The 24,499-nt window shown below is 34.5% G+C and overlaps 1 protein-coding gene across 2 annotated transcripts in view; it reads left to right on the plus strand.

Moving 5' to 3' along the window:
* The window catches only part of LOC114662399 (pre-mRNA 3'-end-processing factor FIP1-like), a 41,454-nt gene extending 16,955 nt beyond the window's left edge, over window positions 1-24,499 (plus strand). The window contains exons 7-16 of one of the 2 annotated variants that reach the window (XM_028815844.2): window positions 291-421; window positions 5,300-5,421; window positions 6,375-6,480; window positions 11,824-11,974; window positions 21,234-21,257; window positions 22,209-22,266; window positions 22,670-22,728; window positions 23,255-23,462; window positions 23,552-23,707; window positions 24,027-24,499. In XM_028815844.2, the coding sequence (XP_028671677.1) occupies window positions 291-421; window positions 5,300-5,421; window positions 6,375-6,480; window positions 11,824-11,974; window positions 21,234-21,257; window positions 22,209-22,266; window positions 22,670-22,728; window positions 23,255-23,462; window positions 23,552-23,707; window positions 24,027-24,162 (1,151 nt within the window). In that variant the 3' untranslated portion in view covers window positions 24,163-24,499. The remainder of the gene's footprint in view (window positions 1-290; window positions 422-5,299; window positions 5,422-6,374; window positions 6,481-11,823; window positions 11,975-21,233; window positions 21,258-22,208; window positions 22,267-22,669; window positions 22,729-23,254; window positions 23,463-23,551; window positions 23,708-24,026) is intronic. The other variant, XM_051934952.1, reaches the window with a different exon arrangement.

Genomic DNA, 24,499 nt, shown 5'->3' on the forward strand with positions numbered 1-24,499 from the left:
GATGTTGCACCTAATTCAGATTATAAAAAACCGTCAAGGCATTTGTTAGAAATACTGGAAATAAGAAATCTAAAACAAATGAAATGAACATTGTTGCAGAAGATTTGATACTTAGTTATTTTCTGTTACACATAAAGGCTAACCAGCCTATAACAGTAATAGAAGGTAAGAAATAGGAGAGAGGATTAAAATCCTTTATTATTTCTGCTTTCTTTTGCTATTAGTAGATTTACAGAATGTTATTGTTTTTGTAATGTTGTGATTTTAGAAATGGGGTATACATCTTTCAGGGGCTGACCTTTCTGACTACTTTAACTATGGCTTCAATGAAGACACTTGGAAAGCTTATTGTGAAAAGCAGAGGAGGCTTCAGCTGGGCCTGGAACCAAATCTTCCAAACAACACAGAGAATAAAATTACAGTAAGTCTCTTTCAGGGCATAGTCTATACAGGTAGTTGTAGTATATACTCTTATAATGTATCAGGTGTTGACTTTATTTCTTATTATGTTATTTAAAACAAGTGAGCTATACCCAGCAATTAATCAGTGCCAGTGCACACATAATGTAAATATTGAAAGAAATATGTGGAAAAACATAAAACACATCCAGATTTCGCCAAAATCCATCTTACTCCAGATTGAATGTAAGGTATTTATTATTCGTTTTTTGTTCGTTCCATCCACATTTTATAACCAATAGATGAAGGGCCAGATAGTGGGCACTTGAAGATGCTCAAAGATTTCATTTTACTATTAACAATGTTGCTGAAAATATTAGTCTTTTTTTATATTTTTAATTTAAGTTTCTTCTGGGTAACAGCTTCTCCTTTGCACTGAGCAGCTAAACACAGTTTAAGTGAAATAAAAACCCACATGGGTGATAGTTGATGCCCATACTTTAAAATATGCAGTTACTGACTATAGTAAAAAAATACCCAGTTAAAATAGATCTTTTTGAAATGACCTTTAAAATGCAAGGATATATAAAGATATTTACAAAGAAGTCCACTGTGTACTGTATCACTACTAAACACAGAAAATCATTTAACCTAACACAGCTCTTCTTTGTTTCTGCTTTTGTACTGGCTATTAATTTTAATGTTGGAAATGTGTATGGATGTGTGGTGTTAAAGGTGGCATGAGTAGTAAGTACACATATGTTTCAGTGCATTATAAATGAGAATGGTCTGAAATGTTTGTGTGTATCATCTGCTGGGTGTGATGTTATCACTGCCATGGCTTTGTTCAACTAACAAGGCACTTACACAGCAAAACTAATATGTAATATCTAAACCAATGATGCAAGTTAAATTTAAAAATACATCCTAAATCAAAAAAGATTTAATAAAAAATTACAAACAATGAAATAATAGTTTCAAAATAATTTTTTCTGTAACCATAGCTCTTGACTGTTGGCTATTATGTCAAGAACATAATCAAAGGTGTATAAAAATCCTTCTGAATAAAGGTTGTGGAAGTCTGTCCTGAGCATGCAAATATCCTTTGTATCTGGTACATATCTGTGATCTAAGAAGAGTCCAAAATCCCATATTGAAAGAGAGGACACACTTGTGTAAATGACACCTAATTCTTGCTGTCAACTGGCTAATGGCTACTGAGAACAACTGTTGTTTAGTACTTTTAGAGTGCCATCCTCCTAGAGATTTCATACTAAAAATTAGAGGGCTATAGGCATCTGTTGACTTTTGTGCAGTCCATGTATCTAATTCTCCCTGCAAAAAAGTAGAAGAAAGATGGACAGCCTGAACAAGCCCCCATTACCATTGTATTTTGCCTCCACAATGGAGGCAAATAGTGCTCACTCTAGGGAATGAATAGTCATCAGTAAGTTGAGAGGTCTGGAAACACCAATGCTTGTAAACTGTTTGTAAAGTGTTTGCCTGCAATTAGACTTTTAAGCTATGACACTTAAATTAACCTAACCAAACCAAACACTAGGTGGCTGTACCAACCATGCAGCTTTAGAAAGCTTGAATAGCTGAACTTCAGCTTTAGAAAACATGAATTACTGAATTACAGTACCATACCATTAAAAAAATATAAAATAATTAGCATATTTTTCTTACGTATTATAGATATATATATACTATGTTATATGCAACAAATTGTTGAGGGTTCTAGACTATGTATAGTAAAATAATTTTAAGTTTTCAAATAACTCATTTAAACACAAAACATTTTGCTCTTTTCATAATTTCAACAATATAATCTGGGATGTGCACTTTTTATATTAAAGTAACTCTGAAATATGTGGAAGATTCACAAGCAATTACAGTGAGGACGTAATAGAGGTGCAGTTCATTCTAATGCAGTTGAGTTTATTATAGTCTTTCAGAAATTTGTTATCAGGAATTTTAAATTCAAACAAAGCTTAGCTTTTAAATGAGTCATATTGTTGAACTTTATACTAATATATTTCTAACATTTCAGTGAAATAATAAATGGTGGTTTATGAACACTGCCATCCAACTACTATTAAGTGCAAAAAAAGGTATAAACTAGGAAGTAATGTAAAAGCATTTTGCTTACGTTTTGTTATATAGGATTTCTATATTCATCTTTTTTAGTTTATTATGTGCAATAAAATCGTTATTTACAATATCAATGGTTATATTATTTAGACGAGCATTGAAAAACAGTAGAAAACACACTCAATAGTGTGTCACACTTCAAAATTAAATTCCTTCATGTATTTGAATATAAGCCAATCATGTAAACCTTTTGTTGATATTAAGGTTTACTGATACCTGCTGTTTCCATTACACATAACCCAAAAGGTTTTCATGCTATGGAACATTACGTTCATTAAAACTCCTAGTTGGAAATATAACTACTAGTAACAAAACAGAATTGGAAAGACAGTTGAAGAGTAATAAATTTAATTTGAATCATTCTGTGTAATATAAAATTGCCCAGTCAGATCATTGCAAATACTGATATTTTAAATTAATACATTTTTTTTTAGTTTTAGAGGCATTGGAAATATTTTTGTTTTGTTGACAGTATTGTTATGAATGTAGAGTAATATTCATGCACCAAAATACTGTGTATTATATGTTATTATAAAATAGAGATGTGTTTAAAATGTCTAGTCTGTTTTTCCTTCATGTTTCAAAACAGAGATGAAGGAAGACAGAAGAATGGAGATAAAACATAGATATTTCAATTGGGATCTCTAGTTATGTGCATGGCCTGTAATAATCTTTTTCACACTTTATATATATATATATAATATGGCACATTCAAAAAGCTAATTTTAAATGTGTACTGCTCAGTCATTAGCAATATTCACAACCAAAAATCTGTCTTTTGAATTGTTGCCTAGTTTCCTTCCAGTTTTTTGCATCAGTTGATTTGGAAAATTGGTTCTTTAAAAGTGATGGCTTACTTCTGGTCACCCTTTGTTTTTTAAATTTCTTATTTGTTCAAATGTTTGAAAAGTCCTAGGTATTTATTAAATAAAAAAGCATTCTAGTCACTTACCCCGCCAAAGCAAGATAGGCAAATGGCAGTAGAAGACGTAACTTTCAGTTACTAGTGATGTGCTTTGTTTGAATCAACTGCATCATGTTTCTATTTGTTTCTCCCGCCTTTGTGCTGCTTATTATTTCTGCCCATCATTTACATAAACAGTGCATCTGGCTGAATTGTAGCTTGTTGTTTTGCTAAAGGGAAAGACGGACATTAAAAATGAAGAAAACGTGTTTGTGTATGTTGTCTGGAACTCTACGCTTCTATTTTTTGATTACTTTGGAAATACAGTGTTTGCTAGTGAAGTGCACATTTTCAGTACCATAGTAAGAAAGAAATACTGTATCTAAAGGATAAGGACAGTGTTATCAAAAGGTAGCTAAGATTTGTTTTAGAATTGTAATAGCCCAAAATTGGCCATAATTAATTTATGAATTTGAAGGAAATGGTTCCAGATTCCTTGACAAAAAAGATGTGGAACTGAAGAGAAAAAAATAACCAGAAAAATAATATAAATGTATGTGCGCCTAACGGCAGGTTTCTTTCCAATTTGTTGTCAGATTATCCTAAATTTGTCAGTGCATAATCTCAAAAATACAGCACAGGAATGTTGTTACAGATTACAAGATGGTGATCTACATTCCACATAGCTCATCGTATGGAAGCTTGATTGGATTGAGATCTGGTAACTGGGGAGTTGACTGTACTTAAAATGTAATTTACAGTTATCTTCCTGTAAGTAAACTTGCCACAAATACACAACCCACTCTTACACTGCCAGGCTCTATTATTCCATCTAGAAGGATGGATCCAGAGACTCAAGGGGGGTTTTCGCCATATCCTGGTCCTCGCATTAGCATGAACCTGTTGGAACCAGGATTCATCAGACTAGGTGATGGTTTTTCTCATTTCTCCAGGGTCCAGTGTTTTTGTTCGTTAGTCCACTGCAACATCACCTTCTTGTTTTTTGCTGACAGAAGTGGAACTCATTTGGGTCACTGGCTGCCATACCCCATCCATAATAAGGTACGAGTTGTGTGTACTAATATGCCTCTTTCCCTCCACTGCTATGCTCAACTGATAGCTGAGTATCCTCCTACATTGATAAATGACAACATACAACAAGACTTGCTCAGTAGTCCATTTCTGACAACAGGACAAGCATAACAAGCATAACTTTTTTTTTTTCTTTTTTTTTGGACTCTCAGGCATGAAAGTCCTGGCTGGGTTGCATTCCAGATGTAACTCACAGTTAACCATCATCTTGCCATGTTTAAAACCAACTTAATTTCTTGGCCTTCCAACAAACATCTGAACAGAAACTGAGAATAAACATAAAATGTCTTCAGTTGTGTTCAATTTAAGGATGCAAAGCAATGTGTTTTATGTATTTACATATATTTTTTTCTGATGTATATATTTGTGATAATTTAAGTATTTTTATCAGATTATTATACTTATTTCTGTCATTGAAAATTACTTGTCAACATTAACATTATTTCCAATGTTTATATCAGAAGAATGAACTTCTGTTTGAAACCTTTATGCTTAATCAAATGATTTGAAAATATTAGTAATCAATGTTTTTTACCAGTTTATTAGTAACTTGGACTGGGGCTGGTGCGCAATATTACACAAAATATATGGCCAGCTGAAATTAATAATGTTTGTTATGAAATGTTTTCCAAGATGGAACTTAAAAAAGGAACATGAATGCCTGTTAGGACTAGAGTACTAGATGCCAATTTTTACAGACACCATTGGTCCTGAAGGGCTGATTGATAATGTTAACCTGTTTTGCGAGAGGTTCAGCAGGGCAGAACTGGCAACACCGAAAAAGAACCAGAGCCTGTGACCAAGCAGGAATTCATACAAGAATTTGCATCTCCTACTGGAGGCAGAGTGAAAGCTGGTCCCCCACCAAATAGGTAATGAATGTTATTTACAGTGATCCTGAATATTTGCTTTTAATCTTCCTATTAAAATGTATAGTCCTACAAATGTATAAATGGTGTGTTATAGGTATATGTTAAAATGAATCCTGGCTGTCTCTCCTATGCCTAATGTCAACATTTTTTTGCTTTATTATGTTTTTTTTTTTTAAAAAGGTTACTCAGTTTCTGTTTACTATTTATTAAAAACAAAGTTAAGATGGTAGATTTATTGATATGAGGCATTTCTTTATCACCACCATCCAATGGAAAAATGTTTTCTACATTGTAGATTTCTGTGTTACATCTGCTGAGTCACTCAAGCATCTTTTCCCTACATGGGACTTAATGTTCTGGTGACATACTGCTTTCAACATTCTTAAACCCCTGAAACCCCCCCCCCAACCCACCCAACCCCCCCCCCCCCCCCCCCTATCCTCTTCCCCAACAACTCTCAGTACCTACCATTTCCATATCATCCAGAGGAGATCCACAGGTGGTGAGAAGTAAAACTGCATGATTAAAGTCCTTCAGTACAGTTTACTATTTCCTTGTTTTTGCAGTCTGTGTAAAAAAAAAAAAAAAAAAAAGTTATTGAGGAGGCTACAGTCACCCTTCAGCTCTGTTCCACTGTGTTTCATAATTTTGTGTTCAGCAAGCTTGAGTTTTTTTTTAATCTTTTGAAATAGATAATAAGCCAAATTCCTATGACAAGTGACCTTAATTGACATGAAAATGTTTTTGGTTGTATACAAAGACAACTTAGAGCAGATCCATGATTACATTTTTTAAAATGTATTAAATCTGCAGTCAGTTTTGGATGTGCTCAGATGGAGAAGAGGAAGCAGTCCCTTTCAGGTAGCTAGTGTTTATCTAAACTATGTTGGCTTTGTGGACAATATCTTTTTCTGTGACAAAATGAAGATAAATACTTTTTTTTTTTCTTTCAGAAAGTTGGGTGGAACAATTGATGTAATTGGTGGGCAGACTGGAGCCATACGAAGAGTTGAAGGGAGGAGGAGGGAGAAGCATGGATCTGAGGAGAATCCAATCCAGGTGATTAAATCAACCAAAAATGAGATTTACCATATAAATTTTATTTTGTTTCTGCAGATACAGGACTTTGCAAGAAACTGATGTCTCTTCAAGGTCCATAACAAGTGAAAATACAGTAAACCATTTGTTTTTTTCCTTTCACACTTGTGGTTTTGATGTGTTGTGTTTGAATATTAGAATCCAGCAATAGAACATATTCGCTGCATCTGAATTACTGTATATTAGCAAGCAAGTGCCTGTTAGCCGGATAACCATATATCCTAGTCAGGCTCTGCCCTGAAAAGTTTCAACAGAGCTACAATTTGGCCTCGCCACATGCAAGACAAAGGGTGAGGATCAGATGCAGTGCCATTTGGGTGAAAGGCAAGAGTGGAGCATGCCCAGGCAGTCTAGACCTTGGCAGTGTAAAATTTTGTATATGTTCTTTGTTTAATCAGATTGTTTATCTATTATTATGGCTTAGATCACATCACAGTATAGGGGCCATTTACACAATAATCCAAAAATGTAAAAGGATTTACATAGTTTTTCTCACAACTTTGTTAAACCCACATAATAATAATAATAATAATTCTTTGCATTTATATAGCGCTTTTCTCACTACTCAAAGCGCTCAGCAATTGCAGGTTAAGGGCCTTGCTCAAGGGCCCAACAGAGCAGAGTCCCTATTGGTATTTACGGGATTCTAATCGGCAACTTTCCAATTGCCAGTGCAGATCGCTAGCCTTAGAGCCACCACTCCGCCACATGTGTCCTTATCATAAACAAATTGATTTGGTTTTTAAATATGTATTACTTACATGGCATATTTTGAATTACACTGCCTCTTGCAGTGTGTAAAAATTGTAGATATATCTTCCCTAAAAATATTATCAGGGTCTTTAGAGATGACTTAACAAATGTCTGCTACATGCAGTAGTATGTTACTATATAAATAAAATTTGTTTTGGTTCTTGCTATGTCATTGTTCTTAGGTGTGTGTATAAGATAATGGTCCATTTTCCCTCATTAAATGTATTTATTTTAGAGCATTAGAAAAAGATTAAATACTATGTGAAATTTTATGTTATAAAAGCAAATTAAAATGCTGAATGAAAGTATAAGGGATGTGAAAACAATCTGATGTTTTAATAGTCATGACTAGAATGATCCTGTATGATTTAATAATGTCAGAATTAAAGGCATATTGATTTTAGTTTAATTTGTCATGTTATATTATTTGTTTGACTTTAGTGAAACTGTGGAAGTTAGGGAAACCACATATTGTGTATATTTCCCACTATCTGAAATATTCACTTTTGGATTTTAATTAGATGGGTATCTTGAGGTGAATATCATGAAATTTTAAGTAAGTTTTAAGTAAACATGAATGGTACAGAATGTATGGTAACACAGTACTGATCTATCCTATACAGCTACAGATTTTGAAAGCTATTATATTTCAGTTTTCTTTATTATTAGTGTTTAGCTGAGGCAAGCTGCACAGTTCTGAATTCATTAACCTCAAAGCTTTTTATATAAAATGGAACAGCATAGTAAAAAATATTTGTTTCTTTCAATTAATTGCTAGAATTACATGTGAGAAAAGCGCTATATAAATGTAATGAATTATTATTATTATTATTATTATGTGGATGATGTCATGTAATCAAAATGTAAGGTATTTAAATTCACTGTGGGAATTAAGACTATATTTAATATTGTTGTTTTTGTTTTCTATTATAGTAATAGAATGTGATGAAAAAAATAGTGATCTAAATATGTTTTTAAAACTCCCTCTTTTGCTCCTTTATCAACACCTTCCATTCTTCCTTAATTGCAACTCAATATAAAACTGATCAACACTCCAGTCTCCTCCAAATGTTAGAATCAGAATATGAGTTTGTGGCTTAGTGCCACCGGCAAATACAGCATGAGGAAAAAACTGTTATGCGTTCCTTAATTTTCTACCTGCATAATACAGTGGTGTGAAAAACTATTTGCCCCCTTCCTGATTTCTTATTCTTTTGCATGTTTGTCACACAAAATGTTTCTGATCATCAAACACATTTAACCATTAGTCAAATATAACACAAGTAAACACAAAATGCAGTTTGTAAATGGTGGTTTTTATTATTTAGGGAGAAAAAAAAATCCAAACCTACATGGCCCTGTGTGAAAAAGTAATTGCCCCCTGAACCTAATAACTGGTTGGGCCACCCTTAGCAGCAATAACTGCAATCAAGCGTTTGCGATAACTTGCAATGAGTCTTTTACAGCGCTCTGGAGGAATTTTGGCCCACTCATCTTTGCAAAATTGTTGTAATTCAGCTTTATTTGAGGGTTTTCTAGCATGAACCGCCTTTTTAAGGTCATGCCATAGCATCTCAGTTGGATTCAGGTCAGGACTTTGACTAGGCCACTCCAAAGTCTTCATTTTGTTTTTCTTCAGCCATTCAGAGGTGGATTTGCTGGTGTGTTTTGGGTCATTGTCCTGTTGCAGCACCCAAGATCGCTTCAGCTTGAGTTGACGAACAGATGGCCGGACATTCTCCTTCAGGATTTTTTGGTAGACAGTAGAATTCATGGTTCCATCTATCACAGCAAGCCTTGCAGGTCCTGAAGCAGCAAAACAACCCCAGACCATCACACTACCACCACCATATTTTACTGTTGGTATGATGTTCTTTTTCTGAAATGCTGTGTTCCTTTTACGCCAGATGTAACGGGACATTTGCCTTCCAAAAAGTTCAACTTTTGTCTCATCAGTCCACAAGGTATTTTCCCAAAAGTCTTGGCAATCATTGAGATGTTTCTTAGCAAAATTGAGACGAGCCCTAATGTTCTTTTTGCTTAACAGTGGTTTGCGTCTTGGAAATCTGCCATGCAGGCCGTTTTTGCCCAGTCTCTTTCTTATGGTGGAGTCGTGAACACTGACCTTAATTGAGGCAAGTGAGGCCTGCAGTTCTTTAGACGTTGTCCTGGGGTCTTTTGTGACCTCTCGGATGAGTCGTCTCTGCGCTCTTGGGGTAATTTTGGTCGGCCGGCCACTCCTGGGAAGGTTCACCACTGTTCCATGTTTTTGCCATTTGTGGATAATGGCTCTCACTGTGGTTCACTGGAGTCCCAAAGCTTTAGAAATGGCTTTATAACCTTTACCAGACTGATAGATCTCAATTACTTCTGTTCTCATTTGTTCCTGAATTTCTTTGGATCTTGGCATGATGTCTAGCTTTTGAGGTGCTTTTGGTCTACTTCTCTGTGTCAGGCAGCTCCTATTTAGGTGATTTCTTGATTGAAACAGGTGTGGCAGTAATCAGGCCTGGGGGTGGCTACGGAAATTGAACTCAGGTGTGATACACCACAGTTAGGTTATTTTTTAACAAGGGGGCAATTACTTTTTCACACAGGGCCATGTAGGTTTGGATTTTTTTTCTCCCTAAATAATAAAAACCATCATTTAAAAACTGCATTTTGTGTTTACTTGTGTTACATTTGACTAATGGTTAAATGTGTTTGATGATCAGAAACATTTTGTGTGACAAACATGCAAAAGAATAAGAAATCAGGAAGGGGGCAAATAGTTTTTCACACCACTGTATTTTTTTGTATTTGCTTGCATTACTTGAATTTGTAAAAGTATATTTCAAAATGGGATTATATTTTTTTCTTAATTATAAATTATTGTTTCAATCACACCTATTGTAACCAAAGAAGAAAATGTGCCACTTAGTCTCATCTGACCTGCTTGGGTTCTAAATAAAGTTGCTCATTGCTAAAAGTGTAGGAAACTTCATTAAGTTTTCAGTAAGAAATGGAAAAAATACAAAGTGATAAAAAGATTGCTTTCTGGTTGGCTTTCTGATTATTCTTTCAGTGTAACAATGTTTATTAAGATGTAGTACCCGGGAGTTATTAAGCAGTGTATACTGTCAGTCTGATACAAACTCAGAACAGCTTATACACAAGAATGAGTCACTTCCCTTTATATTTAATACATTTCATAGTTAATTTGTCACAAAAAACTTTATAAATGAATTACAACATAGTTTTGTTCAATTGATAAACTAATTCAACTGCAATGATGTGGGGAACCACAGTATTTTGACAGTTTTCAGTACAAGGCAATAATCAACCCTGGTTAGGGTTCCTGTTTGTTGTGTGTCTACAGTTACTCCCACAACACACAAACATGTACAGGTCCAATTTAGAGGCAGACCAATAACCGCTGTGAAACCATAAGCTCTTCAAATAAGAATATAGAACAGATTTCAGAACAATACTTACCTACATACTTTGAAATGCATGAAGTTATTTTCTTGACCTTGTCTTCTACATGAAGTTAATGAAAATGTACAAGTTAGTTCTTGTTAAATTAGTTGTTTAAGGAATGATCATTAATAACAGTTGCCCTTTGGTTAAAAGTTTGTATTGATATTTTAATTGCTTTACCAATTTAATAGCTTTACCATTTCAGATTCCATGCAACTGACATTGTGGCAATAAAGTAAAATAACATTTTCAAGCCAACCTAATCCAGGTCAGAGTCATGGGGTTCAGAGCCTATCCTTGCCTAACTGAGTGTAATACAAGAACAATACATGAATGTTGGCCAGTGTCCACCTACATGCAAATCCATATCAGTCTATTTCACCAGTTAATCTAATATGTACTGTCTTTCTGATATGGGCTGAAAAACCCACACAGAACCTGTATGAATGTGCTGGCACCTCATAAAGATAACTACATACTGAACTGAAACCCAAGAGGTAGCAGGAATAACAATTACACCTAGTGTCAATTAAACACAATCAGTTTTAAAACAATAATAAGAAAACTGCCATTAAAATAGGTAGAACTAGTTTCAAATTATGGACAATGGCAGTTTTAAATGAGAAAAATGTAAAATTTGAAACATAAGTGCTGCAGATTAAAGCTGAGAATATTTATTTTTAATACAAAGTAGAAGTTATGCAAATAATTTTGGTCATAATTTTGGAAATGAACGATATTCTACATTAGGAATATTGCTTTGTAAGGTATATTATGGATTTACACAGTAAATATTGAAACTGATACTCATATGTAATGGAAAGAGCAGTTTCAGAAAGTGAGTGGTTAGATGGGTATAGGAAGAGGGACATTCTATAATGAGCCTATTTGTTTTTTTTTAATCATTTTTAATCAAAGATGACCACACAATTAAAGGTGGGGGGATGATGCTATAGAATGCAAGGTTAGTAGTGAGTTACAGAAAGTGGTTCTGTAAGGCATTGAGATCTAAGTGACATCAAGTATCTCTTAATTGTTGTACCCCCAGTGTCCTTAATTACTATTTGGTAGTAACCCTGAGGTTTCTTTTAGGTTCTTGGAGACCACGGAAACAAGACACAGCAATTTACACCGTCCAGCGGGCCTCCTCCACCACCTCCTCCCATTGCTGCACCTCCACCCCCACACTTCTTGCAACCTCCTCCTCCCATTACCAGTGTTCCTCCTCCACTGCACCCTCCAGGTAAGATAGGGTTTGCCAATTTTATTGACAAATCTTTTTAAACATATTTAAAGCTATCTTCACGTAACCTTTTTTTTAAATTTTCTTGTTGCTTTATTTATAAAATAAAGAACACAGAGTTGATACGAGTATTATTTAAAATAATTATGGATGAAATGGTAATAAAACATATAGTTTTGTTGCCTCACAACTGATTAATCACTTTACCTTTTCTCATTCATATTCTACTGTGAATTGCAATAAATAGTTAAAAATATTATCAGTGACTTGTAAATGATAACATTTTGTGTAGTTAAAAAAAAGTCTACATTAATTTAAACATTTTCACATATTGTTGAATTCTTGCACATTTTTCAAAATTGTGATTACTCATCATTATAAAACTGCTCAAGCTGTTCCAACTTTTATTTTTTTGTCATAAATAATTTAGGTTAGTGACTTAGCCTAGCTGCCTTTCATAGAGTGACGGTGAGTTACTGTCTGTGTGTTGTAAAAGGCAGTTCAAAGAGATTGGTGTCAGGGAGAGCATCCTGCTTTAAAATCCCTGTTTGACATCCGTTGCAATGGGTGATACAAGGCATACATTAGAAGAACCTTCAGTACCTTGTTGGCACCCCATCCTTTGTATGAGAAATAGAAAAATGAGGAACCCTGTTGTACCAGAGTGGGCACAAGCTCAGTTTGTGACAATGCTGGACCTTAGAAATTTCAGGAGGGCTATTCGGGAGGTACGAAAAATAAAAAAATTAGATGAAGTAGTAGAATCACTAAACAGAAGATTGTCTAATGGAAGCACAAGGAAAGCAGTTAATGGTCAAACCATTATGGTCCATTATATTTGTAACTGAAAAAGTGGACACAGTGGCAGTAGTAAGATATTGAGTGTGCTATAGCTTTAGATTTTATTATTGGATAAATAATATATTAAAAAAATACATTTTCAGGGCCAAATAAGGAAAAGATGAGTTTTAGGATTTTTTTTATTTTTGAATAAATTTTTGGCGAGATAATGAAAGAGTAGTGCTGGCTGGTCATCAAAATAGTTATGTGGAAGCATGTGCATATTATTCTAAGGGGATTTACAAAGATTCCGGCTTTGGTATGCATACCGCTGAGCACAGGAGGATTCAAAAGATTGGTGATGCAATGGGAATTACTTTGCACAACTCCATGTTTGAGAAGGCAAGATAGTTGTCACAGTCCATGCAGGTGGCACAGTGGTAACACTGCTGATTTGCAGTAAGGAGATTGTGGGTTCACTTCCCCGTTCCTCCCTGCGTAGAGAGTGCTTTGAGTAGTGAGAAAAGCGCTATATAAATGCAAAGAATTATTATTATTAACATTTATTTGTGATGGTGCAAGCAGCATTTGTTAGACATGTATAGGAACTCCCTGGAGAAGAACAGTTAGAGATATTTTGGTCATATGCAAAATGAGATTGAGAAAGAAACATTTTCAGAAGCTAAATGCCCCTAAATTTAGATGTGGACAATAAAGTGTCCAACTCAGTGGTTGCAGTGGTGATCAAAGCTTCCAACATATCTGATCTGTGAGGTAAGAGTGATGTATTGAACGATCTTTTATTGAATATGATAGAAAAATTGTTTGTTTTTGCTTGATAGGACAACCACAGTAGGCTGAAACAGAATGACTACTGATATACTAATATAGGTATTGAGAAGAAGAGGAGATACTTTAAATTGTGGTAAAAATGAATGTGGCATGATACAAGGACATCTATAAGCAAGCAGTGAAAAATGCTAGACATTGCATAGTGAAGGGTCAAAAAGTTCTTAAGTTGGAGTTGTCAGATGTCATGCAGAATTCATTATATTTTTACTAAGCACATTTGTACTGATGAGCCCATTGTGCTAAACAATAATCACAATGGATTAAAAAGGAAATCCAATGTAAACAAAAACAATATTGAAAAATAGAGAAACATTGTGCAGTATATAGAAAAATGTACATATTCATACATACCTTAAACCTGTTTAATCCACTTGAGGATTACAGAGATCAGGAGCCTGTCCCAATTGTTTGAGAGATGGGAGGCAACACTGAAAAGCCAGTCTGATCACTGCGTACAAACACACTAATTCATGGTTCAATTTAGAATTGCCATTTCACCTGACATGCTTGTTTCTGTAAATTTTAGAGTAAAACCCACATAGACACAGAGAGAATGTGCAGACAATGACCAGGGGCTGGATTTGAACCCAGTGTGCTAGATTCATGACTACTGTTATAAATACACATGTTTATATAGGGTGGGTTTATGTCCAAGTACCAAGCCATCAGAGGTAAACAGCATCTTGAAAAGGATCATTCCACAATCAAAGGATAAGAATTTTATTTAAACGGAAGATGTCTGAAAAGGTGTCCATTAAATGCATCTGGTCCAAGGCAGACAAAATGTCACCATGGCCACTGAGAACAGAAATAAATGTAAAAGATTTTAGTGAAACAAAAAACAAAGTAAGTTAATTGAATGGTATGCTAAAGTAATGAGTCTTCAACCTTGACTTAAATAAAGATACTGATGGGGCTTCTCTAATTATTATTAGATCATCCCAGAGTCTGGGTGTCCTATAGTTAAGGCCTTTGCCTGTTATGCTAGTTACATTTATCCTGAGAATTGCTTGTAGGCATGTACCTTGAGATGGCAATGCATGTCCTAGAATATAGGCATTGATAAGTTCTGTAAGGTAAAGGATGAATAAACTTTAAACAACTTTATATGTGACAAGCAGGATTTTTAAACCAGCTCTAAATTTAATTGAATGTCACTGGAGTACTTTAAAAACTGAGTTATATGATAACACTTCTAAGTTCTGGCTGTGATCCTTGCTACTGTGTTTTCAATTAAAAGTAGTTTAGTAAATGAACAATTTGAACTGCTTTACTGTAACTAGTTACAGTAGTCAATTGGGGTTGAGACAACTAAATTAACTACTTTTTAATATCCTAAAGCTTAAGAATTCAGATTGGCAGTATCCCTTCCTTCATGCTGAAACCACAATTGTAAGCCATAATACCGACCATGATCAGATGGCTTACAGAAAAGAGTGCATTTTGACACAGCTTTAGTCCTGTTTCCCAGCAAAACTATCTAGGTAGTCATGGAGATCATGAAGCAGGAGACAAGTGACATTCCCATTTGTCTTTGAAGAGTACAGCTGAGAAGGTCAGCAGCTTTACATTTCTTGCAGTCATTGTTGACTTTATGTGAGTATATCACATCTTGGCTAGTCAAGAAAATTCAGCAATGCCTTTACTTCATTAGACATCTGAGGAAAGTCCAGATGTCTGCTCCTAGGCTAACCAACCTTATAGGTGCACACACAGGCTGCATAATATAATCCTATGGCATATGCTTGGCTCAGGGCCACAAAGCACTGTAGAAGGTGGTACAGGATATTAGTGGCACACAGCTACCATTCAGTTCAGGAATTATATAACACATGCTGTCCTGGAAAGGTGCACAGTATTATTTAAGATCTCAGCCATCATGTACAGTCACTTTTCTCTCTCTATCCTTCTGATAAAGAGTTCAGGATCATTAGTACTCACACCACTAAACTCGGGGACAGTTTTGATCCACAGATCTAAGTTTACTCAACAGTCTAAAGTAGTGACAAATACATATTCTTTTCTATATTGTATATACTGTGTATATTCTGTAGATATGTTACATTCAACGCGTGCTGTATTCATTGTCTTTTTTCGGTAGTTGTTGGCATTGTATTGTTGTCACTAGTTCATACAAGTAAGAATTTCATTGTACTATGTATATGTAACAGTAAACTTGAACTTGAATTTGACTTCTGAATCCATGTCAAAGAATTACATGTAAATTTCAGTTGAATTCCTCTAAACTAAGATTCAAGCCTTTTGATTTAAGTGTTTAGTGTTACGTTACCACATGACCAACTAAAAGAACTTGATTTTTTTTGTTTTTTTATTTTTTAAATTTAAAGACACAAAATATTATTCATTTTATTTTTGTATAGTATTCTTCACTAAGTGTAGGCTTTGGGTGTCATACAAATGCAATTGCAAACTTTACAAATTATTAATTACATAATTTATAGTCATAAAAATACATATTTGTTTAAACACACAAAATTAAAAAACATTTTAAAACTGATTAACATAAATAGAACCTTACAATATTTGTCTATTAATATTTTTGTTAAACTATGACCAGTTGACAACAGGTGAGAGGATGTGTATGTAAGCTTAACTGGAAGCCAGAGTAAAGATAAAGTATTACGTTTGCACTATTTTACAGCAATAATGTGGTAATTAGTGTCACCAGCATACAATTTAAATTAATGTAATTTAAGTCCAAAAATCCAGGGGGATTTTCTGATTTTCAGAATTCTTGGGCAGTATTTCTAAATTCAAATTTAAAGAATAATAAAGAAGGGATGAACAGGCATATTTTGTTCATTTATTTATGAACAAATATAGAATGTGTCATCTATCAAAATAAGTGTATTGTTCATCTATCTCAGCTTCTGTTGTGTCTACTGCAGGTCTTGTTGATTGGACACTTTTGTATATCATCTTGTTTAAAACTTTCAATTTTTTTCATCCCTGTGGTCCATGTTGCAACTGTGCATCTGTAGCAATCATGTGCCTGCAATGCACTCTCATAAACAAAGGTCCAGCAATTTTAAAAAATTTGAGTTTTTGAAAAGTCCACATTCTTAGGTGCTCTGAATTTTTGGCATCCAAATGTTTGGACTTTTATTGTACTGTGTTTCTGAATTGCTACAAAATGTCATTAATTGTTTAGAAGTGCACCTGGATTTTAATTAGTGGGAGGAAAAAAAGCTCATTGAAAGAAATATTATTTCTTATCCTGGTAGTGGGCAATATGTTTTTGTGGAGGGGATGGTAGAGAAGAATTGGGATTAGGTAAATGTCTGCTCTTATAAAAGGAACAGTCTTTGTTTTAAGGCAAATACGGTAATAGACAGGTGCAGGAAAAAGACTACATGTTAGGCATCGGTAGATTTTAAAGAAAACATTAGACATTTTGCCACTGAGGAGAAGTATAGAAAAAGACAGATGTAGAGGAAGGCTTAGCATCAGTTGTTCCCATTCTGACCGGGTCATTCAGGCAATTTTCCTTTATTTCTTCAGCCATTACAGCATAGATGAGTTATTGTAACTACTAAAGATGAACATCCAGGATCATTTTTCTTGTTGATGTCAGAATGTTTCATAAAAGCACTGTACTTGCTGTATTATTTTCCTTCTTTCTGGAGAAGGACAGAAAGCCCCAAAATATCAATGCATGATCAAAACATAACATTTGGTACTAGAGATAAAATATTCCATTTTTATTTAGTTGTGCAATGTTTATTGACACACAAAACGATATGACATTTCCAGTTGCAAAAATAGGTGTTTCAGTACGTTAGTAAAGCAAACACATAAAAAAAAACTGAAAGAATAGTTTGAAATAAGCTATACTTTGTTTTCAAGTCATTGTAGAGTTCTTATGTCTTAAGCACAGCACTAATATTATTTTAGATGACTGTTGTCTAAATAGAGCACCACTGTATAAATAGTGCATCACTTTACATTAAGGCATCCTCTGTAAAAAGAGTGGTCCCTTCTAAATAATACAGGAGTTTGAAATTCAATGCTCTCTCAGAAAACAATGCAAGCATTCATTTTTGAGCTTCTAAATTGTGCAGCATTTGGTTTAAAGAAAAAATACCTAATTAGACCAAGTCTCTATAAATTGCACAGAACTCTATTAAATGCATCCTATATGTAGTGGACATGTGATTTTTTTTTAAATTCCATTCACTTTTGGAGCAAACATTTTTCTGTTTAAATAGAACTCACTTTGCGTTTGTGATTTCTTTTTAGTTTGTGCTCTGTACTTCAGGGCTAAATAGTGCAGAATACTAGCATATTGACTGAGCACAAATGACAGTCAAATTTGACCAACCTGTACAGATATTCAGCCACATGAATAAATGAGCTTTAGACGTAAGTACCCTAACAAACACTACAAAGAAAGAGCAGATGCAATTGACTTGAAGTGACAGCAATACCAATAATATCAAAGCTCTGGTATTCTATGAGAAGCAAAAGCTTAAAAGAAAGTGTAAAGCCGGCACAATATTCTAAGATAGAGAAGAGCAACTTTCTGTGATAAACTTAGCAAGATTTTGTGTTGTAATCTAATCAGATCATCTCGTGACTGTATTTTAAGAGATGCATGTAACACTGACATCCAGTCCAAATATTCTGAAGCAATAATAAGGTATGCTCATGAGGTACACCAAGCAATACGTGCAATTTCAGTTTGAGTGATCTTTATTTAAAAACCCTGCGGTACATTACAGATATTTATTGGATAGGGTTATGGTGAAGGATTAATGGAGTGTGATGCCTTGGTTTAAGCTGGGTAATTCTGTTTTTCATTATTCTTTATCAGAGCTATTGCTCAAAAAGCAAGAACACAAAGCTTTCCATAAAACCTAACAATCTGTTCAAAATGTATAATTAGAGGCTCAAATTGTTTTTCTCTGCATTGATCAAATTATTTTTGAAAGTGCAAAGTTAGATTTTTTCATGCTTTTACACAAAATGTTCTGCCAAATTTTAAAAACTTACAAAAACCAACCCTTCACAATATCTTACACTTTATTGTTGTTCACGATGTTTTGTCCTCCATTTGTGTTTTTTTTTTTTTTTTTAACTCCTGGGGAAAATAAAAGAAAAATCAAAAGATATTGTGCATGTTGTTGAAAAAATGTTGAATTTCTGAATTTCAGCAGTTTCCCCGTGTTCATGTTGAGCTTTATCATGCGAGACAGATGGCACCTCAAGATGGTTACAGTAGACTGTGTCTGAAAGCCATCCTGGTCATTCTGTTTGAGAAACTTGTACATTCTCCCCTAGTCTTTGTGCACATTAGGTAAATTAGCAACTCTACATTGGCCCTGAATGAGTGAGTGTGTCCCACCCAAGAAATGGAAGCCTGGCCAGAATTAACAGCATTTTGTGCCTTGTAAGGGTTGCTGTAGCTTTACTGAATTAAGCAAGTCCAAAAAGGGATGAATGGACTGATTATCATCTAAGAAAAAATTTTAAATCTAATGACTTCAGAACACTTCTTATCATAATCAACATAAACAAGGACAACTGAAGTCTTTGTTTTCTTACTTCCTAATTAATGAGTAGCTTGAACATACATGTGAAATGCATCCGATGCAATGCTTCAATTGAATGAACTTCATCAGATCTCATTAACTCACCATAGGACCAGGTATCTCACAGAAGGCTATGGTTAGGTACAAAAATGAGACTTGCTTTAAACCGCTTACTGCTGCAGTATACTTGGCTTATTCTGTTTTTTGCCAAATTCAATATACCTTATTAAAGGTACAGCCTTTGAAGTTTGTATTGAGTGTGTGAAATTGAATTTATTTTTTGTGCCAGAGATTAAAACAAGATCTAAATAAAAAGAAATTCCTTAGAGTTTTCCGTATTGTTTATTAAACAATAAGCATGGCATATAGAAGGTGCCACAGTTGGTTAGCATGTTGTCTATTGATAAGACAGCATGAAGACAAATGAATGTTCAAAGTATATTTCAGATATGCTTATTGCAAAGTACTAAGGCCAAAGTGATATGATGTAAAAAAAAAAACATAATGATGTGCACAATAAAATGTTAAAAACATGTCAGTTTAACAAAACCAAATATCTGGGCAAGAAAATACTGTAAAAGAATTACAGCTGTTCACATATGCTAAACTATGCATGCTAAAGTGCCTAACAAATCTGAGATTTGGGGGAAAGTTGACAAAGTGAAAGCCAAAAAAATTAAAGTTACCTCAAATCTCAACTAGCACAAGGAATGTGTGAGATTGGGAGGAAAAGTGGAAATGTTTCTGGGATTCGACAAACTCAAAACCAACCTTTTTTTTGGCCTCTCAGCAGTATTTTATATTTAATAGAAGGGGAGCATTGTATATTAGTGTAGAGGGAGAGGTGGCGGCATCATGCTACAGAGATACATTTGTACATCACTGCTCTGAAGACTTGTAAAGACAGACTGCAAAAATTGATGAAAACCTACTGCAGTCTGGACCTGGAGCTTGGGAGAAGGTTCATTTTCCAGCAGGACAATAGCTACTTTGTACTTGTTAAAACAAAAACAAACAATGAATGTAGAACATTTTTGAATTCTTGAAATATTTTTCTTGTTGACCAATAGCTGAAATATTAGTTAAATACAGTAAATTATGATTTAATGTTGTTAACACAGCTAAATATTAAAAGGGAGGGGATGGTGCTCACTTTTGATACTTCACTGTGGATACAAGGATAAGTTTAGAGGAAGGTGAGAGACGCATGTACCTGTAATATACACATGACCTGAAAATGTATTCTGTTTGTAATGCTTTCTAAATTTCATTTAATAATAATTTTCTTGATTATAAAAAGCTACGGATTTTTGTAACTGTTCACAATTGCTTGCTAAATCAGAGATTTTATTTTAAAATTAGTTAGATTTGCAGTGAGTCATTCTTTGTCATGATTTGCGACGAGTGAGTTTGACATATTGGAAGTACAAAAAGCCCTTAAACTCCATATTAACAGGCCATTTCCTCAGGGAGGGGGACTTTGACCCTCAAGTAAAAATGACCCGTGTGAATTACTGGATTAGTGTCTTCTTTACAAAGGAGCTGTTAATTACTTCACATCCCACAATATGTAGCCTGCTGTCTAAAGTAGTCTTCTTGTCCCTGGCTAGGGAATGACTGTGTTAGATGTTTCCCGGCATAGACTTGACAAATCTTTAAGAAAAAGATACCTGTTATGTCTGTGTAAAGAGAAGCCCAGAGGCGGGAAACCGTCAGTATGTGATGACGACGGAGACACAGTGTAGATGTGTGAGAGACGGGATCAAGGGAGGTGTTGATCTGGTGTAAGTTTGAGCTGTTTGTCAGCCAGTTTGGAATGCAAGTGTTACTTGCATTTTTAGGAATCAAGAGTAATACTAGGCTACATATACAAATATCTAAAAGAGATTACCTTTCTGTGCAAAAATAAAAGAAATGATATGTTCCCTTGAACTGTAAATATAACATTACATATAAACTTGTAATTAAATTAATATCTTAACCTTTCAGTCAGAAATGAGAAATAAAATAATAACTAAAATACAAAGTGGTTTTAAAAAACCACCTGCGCTCAGAAATGCTTTTTATTTTAACAGGAATGCCCCCACCAACTATTCCAGGTAAGTTTGATTATTTTTAATTAATGAAACTGGTAAACCATTTTCACTTTCCTATAATTAGGAATAAAATATCTGGTTTGACACTTTGCAATAGAAAATAAATTTGAAGTACTATTTTAAGTGTTTTTATTATTTCCATCTTGTCACCAGCCTTGCATTCTGTTGAAATATACTTTGACATATATATTTTCTTAATTTGACATAAGAACATTTTAAAACTTTGTACTTTCTGGACAAAAACTTGCAAATGTAAAATTCCCCTCTGTACATCTGTTAAGTGTTTATTTTTGGTCTTATTTTTTATTAGTGACATAGCTGTTTAAATGGTTTTCAAACAATTGCTTATTCAGTAAAATTAATGCTATGAATCACGAGATACGTAAGAAATTTCCCTATTTAATGGAACTTCTGTTTCAGTTGCCCATACCTCACAAAATAGGCCTGTAGTATTGTAGATCACATTTCATCTCTGCCGCCCATTGTCAACATTAGGGGTATTCAATGTGTCCTAACAGCATTACTTAAGGCAGAGACATTACAGTTTATATTATATCACATGCTGTGATACAGCTGAGGAAAACTTGTTCATATTTTTGTATAAATAAAAATGCAGTCATTGAATTTCAGGCTTTATGGCTGGATCTCAGAAAAATTCAATAACTGATTCACAGATTATGTACATTAGAAATTAAAAGTAGTTGTCTTATTTTGGAAAATAAAAATGTTTAAGGACAAAGTTAAGATTTTTTTAATCACCATGTCTGGCCTGGTTTGTCCTTTTATGAATTAGGGGGGCAAATTCCGACTTCTGGGACTCTCAATTGAAACAAACGTTAGTGCTAGTAATAAGCATGTTTATCTTAAAAGCGTCAGTCTATCAAAAGAATTCTCAAACCTGTTAGTTAAATGAACTTGGCTACCTAATTGTTAATGTTTATTTGCTCTGTTCAGGATTATTTCCACCGCCGATGGCTCCTCCCCCTTCTCTTCTGATCCCCACACTGGACGGGTGAGTTTCTTCCTGAGCATGTCTTCAATATGAATCACTTCCCATTTAGCAGAGCCCAACTGCAGAGAGGTATACAGTAAATGTGGCTTGAAACCAAACTGATTAATCTGTTTATTCACCCTGTAGCATTTCGGTTGTCTGAGTTACAGTATTCTGTTGATTGATGCGCTGGCAGTTAAATCTAATGGAAATGCTGATCCAAACAATAATGCAATATTTTTCATATCATGCAAAATTTGATAGCATTAGTGCATGCATAAATGTATGTGTTAATTATTACTGTATTTGGAGCAGAACATTAGCTATACAAATTGGATCAAAGACATCTTTTACAGGAGATTTGTGACAAACAGTAGCATCATCTTCATTTGATGGATGTTTATTCTGTCTTCCTTTCTTTTAGAAGTCAAACATCTGCTTATAGTAATCGGCCACCACCTCCATATGGCTACACTTCTGGAGGCAAGTGTTCAGGGTATTGCGTTGCAATTTTAATGTTGTTTCGAAGTGTTTTTTATTTGAATAAACCTAATTAGAAATAGAAATGTAGTTTTTCGAAAATCAATGTATTTATGCAAAATGGAAAAATACAGGAACAGTTTTTCAATGACCACTTCTTGTGGTATGCGGAGAATAATTTTTAAAAGTTATATTTATTAAATAAACAGATATGCATATTTTCCACAGATGTAGTAGTGAGTTTGTTAAACATATTCTGTCATCCATAACTGTATATATCAGTAAAACTCATTATACTGTGTAACAAAATCCACTAGTTATGTTTTTTTAAGCCTTCATGGAAGTGATATATGGATTTTTTTTGGTATTTTTCAACTGTCCCAAAAATATAAATATGCTCTATTTTAGAGGGAACTATTGAAAATACCTAAATCTCGACTCTTTAGAAACTTTTTAAAATTTTTGTATTGGCCATATTTCATGCATAAAGATATTGTATAATCATTCTATTTTTCTCCCCTTGTGTCAGATTCCAGCTTTGTCAGCTATCCTCCAATTTCCTCTTCCCACACTTCTTGGGTAACAAGCGATAACAGTAGCAGCAATTCCAACAACAACCACTGGGAGTACCAAGGATCACGCAGAGACAGAGAAAGGGACCGAGATCGGGACCGAGATCGAGACAGAGAAAGAGATCGAGACAGAGACCGCACGCCAGCTGGCAATGAATATAACAAGTAAGCGCAAAATCTCGATGTCAAGTAAGCTTTAACAATTGGAGCAACATATTGATTTCTCTCCTGTTTTATTTTTTTCGATAATCTAGTGAAGATGAACGCTATCGATACTACAGTCGGGAGCGGAGTTATGAATATGAACGCGAGTATCATCATGTTCGGGATCGCAGCAGAGACCGAGAGGAACGGCACCGTGAGCGACGGCATCGTGACAAAGATGAAAGTAAACACAAATCTTCCAGGAGGTAGGATTTGTTTAAAGTTACCAACTTCGTTAACTTACTCTGGTGCTGTTCTGAAATGTAATGTATTAAAAAAAGCAGTTGTATCCAACAGCTGAAAGCATGGCCCATATACTTAGATGTTCTTAAATTACAATTAGGAAAGTTTCTTTGTATTAAACGTTTGATAATTATTTGGTCATGTATACATGTATGTTTCACAACACATACAAGGAAACGAAAAACCCCTAGTGCCGTGTCTGCATATTTATCTATCATTCACCGTGTTCTAAATAATTTGGAGCACCAACATTTTTTTTCCTTTTCCTTTTCATATATGCAGAAAGCAGCATGAAGGTGAGGAAGGAGAAAGTCATAGACGTCACAAACACAAGAAAAACAAACGAAGTAAAGAGGAAAAAGAGGCCAATGAAGAAAACACTGGTGATGGAGAAGAACTAGACAGCAAAGAGCACTAAATGTTGCTACTGACTGTTTCAAACTCCAACCTCTGAGACATCGAGAGGCATCCACCGATATTAGGATACCATTATGACATTAGCGATTAGGTTTCAGAGCATTCTCATTTTAGACAACTTTATACTATCACTTGTGAAGAAAATGATATGCTGCCTAAAGCATTTGATGCAGCAAGGAACGGCCATGTAAGTATTCCGCGGTTGCATTAAATTCATAATTTGTGGAACAGTATGGATCCAGACTGAGATGATAGCATTTGATCTGTCTTGCATAATCATGAATACTGACATGTTGTAGCATGCAGCATTAAAGTCGTTGTGTTTGTTTTAAATTTCA

Source organism: Erpetoichthys calabaricus, chromosome 12, assembly GCF_900747795.2.
Source record: "Erpetoichthys calabaricus chromosome 12, fErpCal1.3, whole genome shotgun sequence".
In the NCBI taxonomy this organism is placed as follows: domain Eukaryota; kingdom Metazoa; phylum Chordata; class Cladistia; order Polypteriformes; family Polypteridae; genus Erpetoichthys; species Erpetoichthys calabaricus.